General features: G+C 46.5%; 2 protein-coding genes across 4 annotated transcripts in view; both read left to right on the top strand.

Moving 5' to 3' along the window:
- The window catches only part of RASA4B (RAS p21 protein activator 4B), a 48,687-nt gene extending 38,921 nt beyond the window's left edge, over window positions 1-9,766 (top strand). For all 3 annotated transcript variants that reach the window (XM_033171656.1, XM_033171657.1, XM_033171659.1), the window contains 8 exons: window positions 328-465; window positions 1,420-1,564; window positions 2,302-2,471; window positions 2,640-2,777; window positions 4,012-4,147; window positions 4,730-4,850; window positions 5,116-5,180; window positions 7,453-9,766. In XM_033171656.1, coding sequence (XP_033027547.1) covers window positions 328-465; window positions 1,420-1,564; window positions 2,302-2,471; window positions 2,640-2,777; window positions 4,012-4,147; window positions 4,730-4,850; window positions 5,116-5,180; window positions 7,453-7,589 — 1,050 coding nt within the window. In that variant the 3' untranslated portion in view covers window positions 7,590-9,766. The remainder of the gene's footprint in view (window positions 1-327; window positions 466-1,419; window positions 1,565-2,301; window positions 2,472-2,639; window positions 2,778-4,011; window positions 4,148-4,729; window positions 4,851-5,115; window positions 5,181-7,452) is intronic.
- A 2,071-nt stretch (window positions 9,767-11,837) lies between these two features.
- Window positions 11,838-15,141, top strand: POLR2J (RNA polymerase II subunit J). The gene is made up of 4 exons (XM_033171662.1): window positions 11,838-11,963; window positions 12,444-12,533; window positions 13,864-14,038; window positions 15,051-15,141. The coding sequence occupies exons 1-4, from the start codon at window positions 11,911-11,913 to the stop codon at window positions 15,084-15,086; spliced, it is 354 nt and encodes a 117-aa protein (XP_033027553.1). The 5' UTR covers window positions 11,838-11,910; the 3' UTR covers window positions 15,087-15,141.
- Window positions 15,142-15,228: the final 87 nt, after the last annotated feature.

The raw sequence follows: 15,228 nt of genomic DNA, 5'->3' as shown, positions 1-15,228 counted from the left end.
GATCCTTCTCCTCCTCCTCTTCGCCTCTGTCCTGGCCTGCTCTAACCACTGAACTGCACCGCTTTACCTACTGCGGACCTTCTGGTCAAACATGGGAGGGCTTTTCATCATGTTTCCTTGGCAGGCGCTTGAGCAGCACCAACTGTTGCAGGGGGCATCCAGGGCAGTGTGGTTGCCAAGAATTGTCCCTTGAGGACTAGGAGCTTGGGCCTGGCCTGCAGATGCTGACAGGTGGCTAGCACAGGCTCTCTCCCTCTCTTCCTCTCCCCCTTTCCCCATCCCTTTTGGATGTCGACATCTGTGTTACCACTCCTTTTCCACTTGCAGAACGTGAAGTTCATCGCCATCACCAGTTTCCTCTGCCTTCGCTTCTTCTCTCCGGCCATCATGTCCCCCAAATTGTTCCACCTGCAGGAGAAGCATGCAGATGCCCGCACCAGCCGCACCCTCCTGCTCCTGGCCAAGGTGAGAGCCAGCCTGGACTTCACCTCCTGGACAAGAAGGAGAGCACCCTGCCTATAAATCCAGCCCTAGCATCTGCACACAGAAAATCCTGGCCGTGTGATCAGTGCTGGCTGCCATTTTAATTCCCCTGATGTTAGCATCACTGAGGAATTGTGGGAAATGGGAACGGCAGCTCCTACAGCCAGCCACCATTTTAATTTTTCACATGGCTGCCATTTTAATTTCCCACAATGCCCCTGGCGTTAACTTCACTCTGGGGAATTGTGGGGAATGGCAGCTGCTAGAGCCAGCCACCTGGTGCAAATTGAATGCTACTTCTGCTTCCCACATTGACTGTGTCCAAGGTCTCCCAGCTTCACAGAATCTTAGGATTGGAAGGGACCCCAAGGGTCATCTAGTCAAACCCCATGCAATGCAGGAATCTCAACTTAAGTACCTGTTACACATGGCCACCCAAGCTCTGTTTTAAAACCTGCAAGAAAGGAGAGTCCACCACCTCTCGTGGGAATCTCTTCCACTGCTGAACAGCTCTTACCTGTCAGAAAGGTTTTTCTGATGTTTAGTTCGAATCTCCTTTCTTGCAACTTGAACAGGTCCTACCTTCCAGAGCAGGAGAAAACAAGCTTGCTTCATCTTCCTTGTGACCGCCCTTTAGATATTTGAAGATGGCTATCAGTCTCCTTTTTTTCCAAGCTAAACATACCCAGCTCCCTTGACCGTCCTCATAAGGCTTGGATTCCAGGCCCTTGATCATCTCGGTTGCCCTCTGCACACCTTCCAGCTTGTCAGTATCCTTCTTAAATGGTGGAGCCCAGAACTAGCTGCGCAAGACCTGAAGCACAGGTCTCCTCCGTCTCTTAGACCCCAGTGTCCTACCACCACACCAGCTTTTCACTTGATTTGTGGAGGCCTGTCCTTGACCTGTGGTCACCTCTCTGAATTCTCGCTTGCCAGGCTGTTCAGAATGTGGGGAACATGGACGCCGGTGTCAGCCGCACCAAGGAACCCTGGATGGCTCCACTGCAGCCCACTATCCAACAGGGCGTCACACAGATGAAGCGGTTCCTCCTCCAATTGATTGACATTGAGGAGAAAGAAGGTTGGTGGTTGAGGGCAGCCCCAAGCGCCTGGGTCTGGTTCGTTCTGCTGTGGATTGGACGGAGGGAAGGTGCCTTGCAGGGCTACCAACCAATCATTTTCTTACTGGTGTGACCAATGAACAGTGTTTTATTTGAGGGTGGTGGTTGGGGGGTGAGCTGAAAACCAAGAGTCAGGCACCCACACCGTATATGTAACCACATTTAAAGCACGCTCCTTCCCACAAATAATCTTGGGAACTGTAGTTCACCCCTTGCAAGACTGCAGTTCCCAGCAACCTTAAACAAACTACATTGCCCAGAATTCTCTGAGGGGGGCATAGTGTGTACACAGACAAAGCAACTGAGCTGTGAACTATGGACCTCACCCCTGCCAGATCCTAGGTGGCAAACCATTCTTTCTCTTTCTCAGGGTGGATCTACACACAAGGGAAAGATACGCTATAAATAAGTCAGAAATTAAATCGTTATAACAAAAGAAAAGAAAAACCCTATGTAAAAAGCGCACAGAAAATTTGTTTGCTCTCTGGCGCCATCTGGTGTTGTATGTTTAGAACACATTCAAAGTGTTGCTTTTTGACTAATGTAGCTGAGTCCTCAGTCTTCCTCGCTGCAATATGGGGCTAGATAATAATGACCTACCTTACAGAGTAAGTTGTATGTGACACACTTTGATTGCTAGGTGGGTTTATTTAAAAAATAAAATCCAGTCAGTTTTGTTCTGGTTTTGTCTTTGCAGAATTAGACCCGCAGAAGTCCCCCTCTCTGCAGACCCAGGTTGTGAAAGAAGGGCCTCTGTTTATCTATAAGGCCAGAAGCAAAGGCCCTCTCCTCTCATCCTCCTTTAAGAAACTCTACTTCTCCCTAACCAGCGAAGCCCTCACCTGTGCCAAGACACCAAGCTGCAAGGTAAGGAGGCAGCAGGGAGGGCTGCTGCTGTCATGGCCGCCTGGTGGACTTTCCAGAAGGTTCCAGAAAGCCACTGACACGGGCACAGGGTATCGGATGAGACAGGCTTTTGCCTGACCCAACAGGGCTCCTCTGCCTGTGACGTACTTATGGGACTTGTCTTTTCAGAAAAGCTCCTTCATCACGCCAGCCAGCATCCGGGCAGCCGAAAAGGTGGAGGAGAAGAGCTTTGGCAACTCTCACGTCATGCAGATAATCTACGCCAACGAGGCCGGCCAGACGGACACAGCTTACCTGCAGTGCAAGGTTGCTGTAGTTGGGGATCCAGTTTAGGTGGGGAGGGAGAGCCTACAGTGGGTGATGACAGTGGTTCCAGCAGCACCCCTTCTGCAAGACTGTTGTTTTCTCAAGAGGCTTGGAAGTGGCAGCTGGCTTGCTCCTTTTGTCCTGCTGCTTTTTCATTGGTCCAGCAGGTTTTGCAGCACTAACAAAAACAAACCCACAAACAAACAAACTAACAAAAAGCCGCCTTTCTTGGAAACAGGACCTGCAATGCCTGCTTGACCCAAGGGCCAGGAAACATGAGCATCTGCAACACAATTTTACTTGTGCCATTTCAGTCTTGTGTGTGGCTCAAGGCCAGCCAGTTGAAATCACACAAATTAAATGCATGGAAGGTGGAGCACTTGAAAACAGGGTTTTCCTGGTGCACAGAAAGAGTTTTTACGCGCTTTGCCTTGCATACTGGGCTCTGGGATGCTCTCGCAAGATCCTGTGGGAACTTGGTGACTTACCTAGGGGGACGAGGTCCCCACTTGGCATACTGCTCTGGAAGGATGCTTATTTGGGGAGAGATTTGAAGGGAGTGGTTCAAACAAATTTTTGCATTGATGTGCCATCCTCGTGTTGTAAGCTGCCTTTTCCCCTTTGATGTATGTATGATGCTTTTTGGGTGTTTTTTGGCTAAGGGGTTAGGCAATTTCAAAAGTGTTTAAAGGTTCTTGCTGACCTTTGCTCTAGGTCCTCACCACCTTGCAAAGGGGGAAGGGGGGAGGAATCTGTTGCAACAGGTGGAGGGAATTAAGATCTGCCTTGCTTTCACTGGATGCTGCCTCCATCCATTCTTCTCTGACTGATAATGGAGTTACGGAACACTGAGTCCTTTGGGGAGTTTGGGCTGCAAAAGCGAAACCCACATTTTCCTGTAACATCCGGAATGTAACAAGCAAAACGCAGTTGTACTGTACAGTGGTACCTCGGGTTACATACGCTTCAGGTTACAGACTCTGCTAACCCAGAAATAACGCTTCAGGTTAAGAACTTTGCTTCAGGATAAGAACAGAAATCGTGCTCTGGTGGCGCAGCGGCAGCAGGAGGTCCCATTAGCTAAAGTGGTGCTTCAGGTTAAGAACAGTTTCAGGTTAAGAACGGACCTCTGGAACGAATTGAGTACGTAACCAGAGGTACCACTGTATACTGAAGGGCTGTGCTGGATCAAATGCACGGGTGATATAATCCTGCCGTCTCTGTGGCTTTTCAGTGTGTGAACGAGCTCAACCAGTGGCTGTCGGCCTTGCGGAAGGTTTGTGTGAACAACGCAGGGATGCTGTGCTCCTACCACCCCGGCGTCTTCCGAGGAGACAAATGGAGCTGCTGCCACCAAAAGGACAAAGGCGGTACTGTGCCCTTTATTGGCCAGCGCTATCCCAGTGACATAGAATCATAGAATTGTGGAGTGGAAAGGGACCCCCGAGGATCATCTAGTCCGACCCCCTGCAACGCAGGGATCTCTGCTAAAGCATCCATGACAGGTGGCCATCCAGCCTCCGCTTAAAAACCACAGTCTCCTGAGGGAGTCTGTTCCGCTGTCGAATATGCCACCTTTTTCCACTAAGGAGCTCAAGATGGCATCCATGGTTCTCCCCCTCCTCAATTCAGTCCCTACAACATCCCTGTGAGGTAGGCTAGGCTGAGAGACTGTGACTAGCCCAAGGTCACCCAGTGAGCTTCATGGCTGAGTCGGGATTTGAACCCTGGTCTCTCCCAGGTACTAGTCCAGTACTCTAACCACTGTATGACACTGACTCTCACTCACCCCTGCCTTAGCTCTCACAGCAGCCTTCCTTTGACATGAGCATACTCCCTCAAAACCTTGTTGAATACACCTAGCAGGAACAAAAACCCTTCAGCCTTTCATGAAAACTGGGCCTCCTTAAATAAACCTCACTTTAAAACAACAACACTCCTTTGCCTGCTAGGACTGGGCTGTGACAAAACCAGGCATGGAGTTACTCTGCGGGAATGGAATGACCCCTTGGATCCCGACCTAGAGGCTCAGTTGATTTTCCGACATTTGCTTGGGGTGCGAGAAGCAATGAGGTAAGTTGACTGGCTTTTCCTTCCTTCCTTCCTTCCTTCCTTCCTTCCTACCTTCCTTCCTTCCTTCCTTCCTTCCTTCCTACCTTCCTTCCTTCCTGAATTACAAGGTATGCTGAGTGGGTGGGTCTCACTTTTAATTGTTTTATGGGTTTTTAAAAATGGTGTACTATATAAATAACCAAGCCATAGAACTCTCTGCTCATTCCATTGCTGAGGTAATTCTAGGGTGCACTAACTCCGCCCTTTCATTTCTTACTGTTCAAAGGGAAAAATATTTGGAACTGTCAACTGTGGAGAAAAATGAAAATCTTCATTTGACCCAGAATGAAGGTATGACTTATCAGTACTGTTTTTTAAAAATCATTTTTATTAATTTTCCAATAAAAACAGCCAATTAACAAACCCATCAGATCATAATCATAATCCAATTAAAAACAATAAACAAAAATAAAAACAACCAAATTACAATCCAAATTATTAATTATTAATTTTCCCGGGCTTCCCATAGTCTGGACCTCTGAAGTATATCTCCAATATCTTCGTTTCTGCCTTCTTCTTGTTGTTCTCATATTTTCCACATTTCGATCTTAACGCTTTAAAGTTCTCCGTCCCTGGCTATGCGATTCTTAATCATGTAAGAAATCATATATCCTTTCATCCATCGAGTACAGCTTTAATGTGTATATATATTTTTTGTCTTATTTGCCAGCACAGCTTTTCCTGACTTCATTCCAATCTTCCAATCCGGGCTGTTGTCCAAGTCTATCATTTGAAGTTTAAAGACGCAGCGACTCCCAAGTTGTTAAATTATTCCAATCAGGGCTGTTCTCCAAGCCTGTCGTTTGAAATTTAATGACGCAGTAACTTCCAAGTTGTTAAGTTGTTACTGTTACAATGATTTCCCATTGTTAAATTGTTGAGCATACTGTTTGCAATATGGCAATGTAAATGAGCTGTATTCCACAGATATAAGTTATTTGGTGATTGATCAGCTTTCCCGGAGACCACACAATCCCCCCCTCTGGGCCCTAGAAGGGGAGTTGCTAGACATCCATTTAGCCTTCTCCCTCACTCACAATGAAGAAATTCTGCAAACAGATGCACTATATGTTATTCCAAACCCTCGGGAGTTTGCCAGGGCTAATTACCCCCATATCAACCCTGAATTACCGGCACGGCTGAAGTCCAATTGTGTCGGAGTCAGCCATTTCTCACCGCCGGAAACAGGAAGCCTCACTCATCAGTACTGTTTTAAGTGTGGAGAGCGAAGTGGACTGAGGCTGGATTGGTTCATAGAGCCATGGAGCTGGAAAGGGACCCTATGGATTATATAGTCGAACCCCCTGCAATGCAGGAATAACAGCTGAATAATCTCTGACAAATGGCCATTGAACCTCTTTTAAAATGGAGGTTCCAGTGGAGGAGAGTCCATCACCTTTCGAGGTTGTCCATTCTACTGTCAAGCAGCTCCTACTGTCAGAAAGTTCTCTCTAATGTTTAGTTAGAATCTCCTTTCTTATCATTTGAAGCCATTGGTTTCCTCTCCACTGGAGCAGCAGAAAACAAGTTTTCTCCATCTTCCCTGTCACAGCCCTTCAGATATTTGAAGAGGGCTCTCATATCACCTCTCAGTCTTCTCTTCTCCAAGCTAAACATACCCGACGCGCCCCCCCCCCCCGCCAACTGTTCCTCATAAGGCTTGGTTTCCAGACCCTTCATGCTTTATCAGTTCACTTTCTCAAGGGGAACAAAAGACTCTTCAGGCCAGCTTCTGTGAGGGAGGGAGAGTTGTCAGTTTGGCTGGGATTAGAACACTGCAGAGCAGCAGACTAGAAAAGAGATCCCAGGGAAGCTCAGAGGCAAGCAGGCTGAAGAAAGCAGAAATATTCTTTCAGCGTGAAGGCTTGACCCAAAAGTAATGAAGTAGTACAGAAAGCAGGGGATTCTTTGGTTGAAAAATTTAAATTTATACATGGGAACATGTCTACATCGAAAGATGTTCAATAGAAAGTTCAGCAGTGGGAAAGCTTCCATGCTGTATCAGTGGCCTTCAGCCTTGGTTACCTCTGTTCTTTTTAAAGAATACTGAAAACTTTGAGTTGAATACTCAAACATGGACGCGGGTGGCGCTGTGGTCTAAACCACAGAGCCTAGGGCTTGCCGATCGGAAGGTCGGCGGTTCGAATCCCCACAACATGGTGGGCTCCCGTTGTTCGGTCCCTACTCCTGTCAACCTAGCAGTACAAAACCACGTCAAAGTGCAAGTAGATAAATAGGTACCGCTCCGGCAGGAGGGTAAACGGTGTTTTCGTGCACTGCTCTGGTTTCGCCAGAAGCGGCTTAGTCATGCTGGCCACATGACCCGGAAAAACTGTCTGCGGACAAACACTGGCTCCCTCGGCCAGTAAAGCAAGATGAGCGCCGCAACACCTGAGTCGTCTGCAACTGGACTTAACGGTCAGGGGTCCCTTTACCTTTACCTTTACTTCTTACAGCTTGACTAAGGAAAGGGAGATTCATGCATCCTTACTGATATATTGACAAACTACTGTGAATGGACTACCTGCACACAATCCTGTTCTCTCTCTCTCTCCTGCTACAGACCCTGAAAATGCCGACGGACCTAGCCGGCTTTTCCAGGTGTTGCAAGATCTTGAAGAAATTCACAGTAAGGAGCTTTCCCGGTTGAGTGACTTGGCCAACCAGGACCGAAATCATCTTGTGGAACTGCAGACGTGACTCTTCGCACAGGCTAGGCCCACTTCTGCCTCCTTCGGGCAGTTCTGCTGCCAAACATCTGAAATAGAGGGTGTTTCTCCTCTTTCTGTCTCTTTCTCTCTCTCTCTGGACTTGTGATCATCTGATGGGATGGAAATAGGATAGAGTGGCCCTGATTCTCATAACCTGCATCACCTTTCCTTTTGGGAACGGCTCTCCCTGCCCAAGTCCTCTGAACTCTGAAGACAAAACTGAGATCAATTTAAGAGTCCCAACACAAAAGCATTCATCTTCACCACTCTGAAAAACAGCAACTATCGGGTTGCCTTATTTCAAAAATTTTGGTGCTTTTTTAAAGGAAAACCCGCTATGTTTTTCTTATGCCCTAAACAACTACTGTAAAAGTTCAGCCCCTAGCCTTAATGGAACATCAAAGCTGGTTGTTTTATTGCCTGTGATTGTCATCCAGAACTTGGCATTCTTGAGAACTGCAGATTTAACTGTTTGAAAAGAATAAGAAAAAGTAGGTTTCTAGACCTCATGACAGAGGTGCTTTTGAAAATTCATACTGGTGGTCTACTGTGTTTGAGGGTGAAGCAGTGAGTGACCAGAAGACAAGGCCTTGGCGTTGTAGTGGATAGCTCAATCAAGATGTTAGCCTAGTATGTGGCAGCGTGAAAAAGGTAAATTCCATGCTAGGAAAGAAATTGAAAATAAAACTGCCAGTTATCCTATTGCTGTTAAACATATCTATGGTGCGGCCACATTTTGAGTGCTGTGTCGCCTCGCCTAAAAAGGATATCGTAGAGTCCGAAAACATTCAGGAAAGGGAAAGCAAAATTATCAAGGGAATTCTCTCTTTCATTTCAAGAAAAGGCGAGCAAGAAGGTTCGCTTGATGGAAGCATATAAAATTCTGCATGTCATGCAGAAAGTGGATAGAGAAAAGTTTTTCTCCCTCTCATTAGGCTAGAACTTGTAGATTCAGTGAAGCTGAATGTTGGAAGGTTCAGATAAAAGAAAGGAATTCTTCATGTGGCACATAACTAAACTGTGGAACTCCCTTCAAAAGAGGAGAGGACTATCAATGCCTACTAGCCATGATGGTTGTTTATCATCCTCCACTGACGGAGGCAGCAGTGTTTCTGGAGACCAGTTGCTGGAAGCCACAGGAGGGGCGAGAGCTCTTGCGCTCGGACCCTGCTTCTGAGTTTCCCACAGGGATCTAGTTGGTTGCTGTGAGAACAGGTTGCTGGGCTGTTCCAACAGGCTCTTCTTAGGTTCTCACGTTGCTCTTTATTTCTTCCTTTTGTGGTCTTTCCACACGTACCCTTAGGCAGCTAGCAGTCTGAATACTGGGAAATGGGAGAGTGTGTCCTCTCAACTCCATGGGAGTTCTTGCTGATATGATGAGCAATGGTCCTCCCAGAAAGGCCACATTATCTGGAAAAAGGGGTCCCCAGCTGGGATTAAGGCCGGCCCTACCGTTGTCCAGGCCACTGCAGATAACAGATTGGAATTAAAAGACAGAGCTGTCGAGAAAAGAGAGAGAACTGCAGCCTTGGCTTACAAGCTTAGATGGCTTTAAAAGAGGCTTTGAGAAGTCCATGGAGGAGAGGTCTACTAGCCATGCTTAAAAGCAGTGTACCTCCCAATGCCAGATGTTGGTGACCTTGGACCATGGAAGAGGGTTGTTAGCCTCATATCCTGTTTGTGGACTTCCTTGTTGGCCACTGTAGGGAAATAGGGTGCTGGACCTGGTCTGATCCAGCAGGACTTTCATGACCTGATTTGTAGTCTATGGTTACTATAATAGGAGCAGAGGGGGAAACGGTGCCATTCGAATCTTCTGCCTCAATCCTGCAAATACCTCTGAGCTAGACTAGGTGGGATGTATATATTTCCAAGCTCAGCAGTAGCTCTAGCTACGGGAGGAATTGTAAAATTATATAATTTGCATGCAATAAAACACATGAGTATATGCCATTGCACGGGACAGAATAGTTGAATGGAGGGTGTTGTTGGACTCCAACTCCCATCATCCTTGACCATCATCTGGGCCTGATGGGAGCTGGAGTCCAACAACATCCAGAGGACCACTTATTCTTTATCCCTGGAATGGCTGTTTGATCTGTCTGGACAGCTGTTCCTCCAAGCCAGCAGCTACTCTTGATGTAGAATAAAGTCTCTTTTATCACACCCTTGTTTGTGACTATCTGACTAGCTGCAACATGGTTAGCCCTTTGTTGCTTTTCAGCATCAACGCTCGCCTTTTGGAACTTACGGGGTAACAAGAGTGCCTCTGATCATATATGGATTTTACCTTACCGCTCACTAGTGAGTAGCCACAGGAAAAGCAGCAACCACCAGGGATGGAAAAGAAGGAACTTCCTGAAACATTTAGTGTGGGCCATTGCAGCAATGCAAAAGGTAGCAGCACCTGGAATGATTTTTATTCATTCTCCAGGTGGCCTGAAAGGGGCTTTTGCTGGGTTTGGGGTTGTATTTCTTCACAGCAGTTTATTCTGGACTCATACAGCATCCATCAGACTTTTTCCCCGTACCGTGCTGTATCATCTCCCTCCTCTGCCCAGTTTAATCCGGATTTAATGTTTTCATGAAAAATCTGATAAATTTAAACACACACACACACACACACACAGAGAGAGAGAGAGAGAGAGAGAGAGATTAAAAGATACCATTAATAATAAACTGTCACATGGAGGTGCGTACACACAAACACACAGCAGGCCCCTGTAAGAGGCTGTGATTTCCAAGTTGGCTCCAAGGTCCATCAGCACTTCCATATTTAGGAGTTTAGGCCGTGCCCACACTCTCGTTTACCATTTCCCATCCTGGTTTTTTAATCTGCATTCATGCGCCATTGGCCAGAAGGCATATGCATCCTGTACTTTGTTATGAAATATAAAGTATGACCGTCTGATGTGTTGTTTCTCCAACCATCTTGGAATTCCTTCAGCCATTTCTAACTGTGCTTGATTATTTATTATCTATTTATTTATTTCTCTTCTCTTTGTCAGAAGAGGCCACATGGTGGTTTTGCAACATGCAGTGCAACAGAAATGTTGCAGCATAAAAATCAAAACAATTCTATAGATGGAACAAGGGTCATCTAGTCCAACCCCTTCAAGGCAGGAACCGCAGCTAAAGAATCCCTGACAGATGGCCATCCAACCTCTTGTTAAACACAACAAAGGAGAGTCTACCACTTTCTGAGGTCTTCTGTTCCACTGTTGGACAGCTCTTGGTGTCAGAACGTTCCTCCTAATGTTTAGTTGGAATCTTATTTCTCAACATTTGAATCCATTGGTTTGGGTGTGTTCCGAACAAGCAAATCTGACACCAATTAAGCTGTGCTGATGTTAACAACTGGTGTGTGTGTGTGTGAAGGGAACTGTGAAGCACACCGGGCGGGGGGGGGGCAACTTCCCTGTTCCCTAAGGTGGACACACCTTTCAGCTTCGCTTAGATTCAGGGTAGGTTGGTAAAGACTACTTGACAGAAAACAGTCCTCTATTTGAAGGACTGTATGGTCCAACGCTGGTTTAAAGACAAAGATCAGTTGTGATAAATGCCTGAGTAGCTCAGTTGGTTAGAGCATGGTACTGATAATGCCAAGGTGGCAGTTTTGATCCCTGTACGGGACAGCTGCATATTCCTGCATTGCAGGGGGTTGGACTAGATGATCCTCAGGGTCCCTTCCAACTCTACAATTGTATGATTCATAAGAAGGGTGAGCAGGAGAGCCTTGGAGCTGCGCGTCAACAGTGAGGACCAGGCCAGCAGGCAAACAGCTCACCTGCTTCAAAGTGAATGTACTTACGTATTAATTTATGATGATTTTGCATAGGGCTTCAGTTTCCATCCCCACCCCTTGATGTCGAAAGCACTTAGCAAAAATTGAAACTCACATAACATGAAAGGGTGGTCTTTAGGGGGGGGGGGGAAAGACAAAAATAGCCACGTGAAGGCTTTTCTTTAAAAAGCACTGCTGCCTTCAACAAACGATTTCCATTTAAATCGAGTTAACAGGTAAGTAGCCGTTTTGGTCTGCAGCGCGCGTGTGGGGCGGGAGCTTGCGTTTCCTCCTGTGTCCACAAGGGGGAGGTAAAGAAATCTTGGGAATGGGGATACTAAGCCTTGCAGTTTGCGTTTCCTCCCCCTGGCCGCCAGAGGGAGTAGCTATAGTTACGAAAGCGATCGCTCTTAACTCCGAACGGATTGGGGAGCGTGTGAAAATCACCCGGAACCGGAAGCGCGACTCCAACCCGGAAGCGGTTTTCTCCGTTGCGCCGGGAGCCGAAACAAACGAGCGGGGAGCGATGAACGCGCCTCCGGCCTTCGAGTCCTTCTTGCTTTTCGAAGGAGAGAAAAAGTGAGTGAGGAGAGGAAAGCTAAAATGACATGGGCAGCGGGCAGGCCTGTGACCATCTTGGGGTCGGGGGTGGAAATGAAGGGGAGTGGGGCTGGGCCAAGTGCACTTGCTGGGCACCATGGGGTGGGCCAGAATCCCGTTTCGTTAAGTTTGTAGCTTGTGTGGAAGCCGAGGTTTATTTATTTATTTTTGCAGTTATATTTCACTTTTTCTTCCAAGGAGCTCAAGGTGGTGTACATAGCTCCCCCCCTTCCCATTTAGTCCCCACAACAACCCTGGAAGATAGGTTAGACTGAGAGGCAGTGAGCTTCAGGATTTGCACAGTTAAGGGGCCTGATGAAGTTGGGCTTTCAGCAAAGCTGATGCAGCGAGCCTTGCCTCCTATCAAGGAAAGTCTTGTATTAGCTGGCATTGAAATTAGCCTTGCATTTTCAAAACAGTTTTAAAAAGTCTCTTCCCTGCTCCACCTTTTCCTACCAGGATTACAATAAATAAGGATACCAAAGTGCCGAATGCCTGCCTGTTTACCATCAACAAGGAAGATCACACGCTGGGGAATATCATTAAATCGTGAGTAACAATGGCTCTTGTTTTACAGCAAGGTTTGGGTGGGGTTGTTTGAAAGCAGCACCTGTCTCAAACTAAGATGGTGGTCAAGGACAGGCATAGGCAAACTCCGGCCCTCCAGATGTTTGGGACTACAATTACCATCATCCCTAGCTAACAGGACCAGTGGTAAAATGTGGGAAAGTAAAATGTGGCATGTTCATTAGAGGTTTTAGTAGTAATGTTCTGCCACTTCCTTCCAGCCCCAAGGAAAAGTCAGGCTCCCTCTGAAGACCTCAGTTCCTTGGATCTTATGCCCAAAGTAGAGAATAGCATCAGATATAGTGAACCTGTGGCCTTTAAATGTTGTTGGATTGAAACTCCCATCGTCATGGACCATTGACTATGCTGGCTAGGGCTGATGGGAATTGACATCTGGAGAGCCATCCCTGCAGTAGTAGACTAATTGGCATTTAAGATCCTAAGATCCTGCATAAGATCCTGGCATTTAAAATTATTAAAGAGCCTGCTTAAGCCAATCTAGTTTAAGATCCTGTTGAACCTCCCTGGTTCATTTCACAAACAAGGAACCATTGCAGAAAAGGCCCAATTAAACACTCCCTTCTTCATGTGCCCCTTCACAAGAGGTCTGGAGAGTGGCAACATGAGAATGTTTGGCCGATATCCAATGCCCTTTTAAATGTGTTGTGGGAGGGGGGTTATTAGTTTGTTTTTGTTCATATTTTTACTATGTATTTTGTGTTTATTTACATTGTAATTTTATGTTGTGAACCGCCCTGAGATCTACTGATGAAGAGTGGTGTACAAATTTAATAAATAATTTTTTTTAAAAAAATTGTGCTGCCAGTATAGAGAAGTCTGCTCCGTGTTTTGCACAGCAGCCACCAGATACTTCAAGATAGCTTTCATATATCCACTTGTTCTTTCCTTCGACAGGCTACACGTTCTCATCTTTTAACCATGTTTATAGGCCTCGGGCTCCATCTGCTTGCACCTTTGAGGAAGCTCATCTGAGCTGGACGCGTATGGAGGCTTGCTCAGCTGTAAAGCTGGGTGATGTATCTCAGCTGCTTCTTCCTCCCCTAAGGTGAGGAGGAAGCAACAGCCAAGATGCATTTCAGACATTGTGATATATCAGTCTATCACAGTATTTAGCTGCTGGTATATCATGAAGTTGAAAACCAGGTATCACCCAGCCCGTTTCCAGATTTTTCACCATCTTAGCTGCCCTCCTCTGGCCTAAGGTAGCTGGTCCTTTGTCTGATCTAGCAAGGCAAACCACACTTTTCACAGTATACTTTCTGTGTGTCCCTTTTCTTCCTCCCCTCCCCAGGCAGTTATTGAAAGACCCTCAGGTGCTGTTTGCAGGGTACAAGGTCCCTCATCCACTGGAGCATAAGATCATCATTCGTGTCCAGACCACCCCTGATTACAGTCCCCAAGAAGCCTTCACCAACGCCATCACAGATCTCATCAGCGAGCTCTCCCTCCTTGAGGAGAGGTTCCGGGTAAGTTGGCACATTTAAAGTTGCCTTGGCATTGCTTTTATGGAGATGACCTGTCAGTGGGAGGTGTCTCCTCTGTGCATCAAGATATATAGCTGTGAACTGGGTAAGAAGCTGCACTTGAGTGGTGACTGCTTGGCATGCGCCAGATGGGTTAATCCACAATCACCCAGGTAAAGCAGGGGCATTAGCTGTCCTTTCAGACTCCAGGGATAGGATGTTTTGAGAGCCGTCCAGGGTGGACTGACCCAGGGGTTCAAACACTGTGTAAAGGCAAAAGTGAGCCATTTTATCTTGATAGGGAGACACATTCAACTAGGGGTAGCTCCCCCTATAAAGATGTGTCTTGCAGGAGCATCCCTAGTAAGACCTCTGCTGGTTCCTCACTTTTCAACATGGGGCAGGTGCGTGGCACTTGAAGCACCAATGAGATCTTGGGAGACTCAGGACCATTTCCTTAGGACTCCTTTCTCTTAAAAGTGCTGAGACTTTATCCTTCTTCCTTTCTTCAATTCAATACACTTTTTCACAGACCTTAAGAGCTCCCCCCACCCCAATTATTTCTGTCCTCGGAATCCACCAATTCGGAAAAAACCCAATCTGCAGGGATGAGCTAGTCCCTGGGCAGCAGTAGCATTCATAGTGAGTTGTGACATTGGAGGGAATTTCATTTGATTCAGTTTGCTATGGAGGGTGAGAGAAACCACCACTGCAACACAAAAGTTTGGGGCCCTGTGTGGTTCTGCTGTTTTCCTTTGGTAATTCTGCTGTGGCTAAGGATGGGATACAACCCACCTGAAGGGCCAGACTCTTTTGTCTTCTGTACTAAGGACAGGTGATTAACTGAAGAAAAGGAAGGTCTCTTAAACTGGCTTTATGTAACCCCTACTTTCTGTTTGAGCCTTAATTGAAATTGTTTTTCCCCTTTTGTTCCTGCTCTACCACAAAATAGTTGATTTCTGTGAGAAACTAGATCAAACTTCACTAAGAGATTCCTTGTCTGCCTCTCTTTCAGGTTGCCATCAAAGACAAACAAGAAGGAATTGAATAAATACATGACATTTTTGCCTATCTGTTGTAAATGTATAATTTAGTTTTTCCTTATATAGCAGGCTAATAGCAAGTGTTTAATAATGCCTTTACATTGCTTTGCATCCTCCAAGAAATGTGTGTACATGTGTAGAAGGCAGTTG

The sequence above is a fragment of the Lacerta agilis genome, chromosome 15, assembly GCF_009819535.1.
Source record: "Lacerta agilis isolate rLacAgi1 chromosome 15, rLacAgi1.pri, whole genome shotgun sequence".
Classification (NCBI taxonomy): Eukaryota; Metazoa; Chordata; class Lepidosauria; order Squamata; family Lacertidae; genus Lacerta; species Lacerta agilis.
Note: the sequence above shows the minus strand (reverse complement) of the source record. Positions and strands in the feature narration are given on the sequence as shown.

Bases quoted from the DNA above. Each gene is read 5' to 3' on its own strand.
- POLR2J (XM_033171662.1), top strand. From the start codon at position 11,911: ATGAACGCGCCTCCGGCCTTCGAGTCCTTCTTGCTTTTCGAAGGAGAG. The intron at 11,964-12,443 runs GTGAGTGAGGAG...TTTTCCTACCAG, and splicing joins CTTTTCGAAGGAGAGAAAAA to GATTACAATAAATAAGGATA. The intron at 12,534-13,863 runs GTGAGTAACAAT...TCCCCTCCCCAG, and splicing joins CTGGGGAATATCATTAAATC to GCAGTTATTGAAAGACCCTC.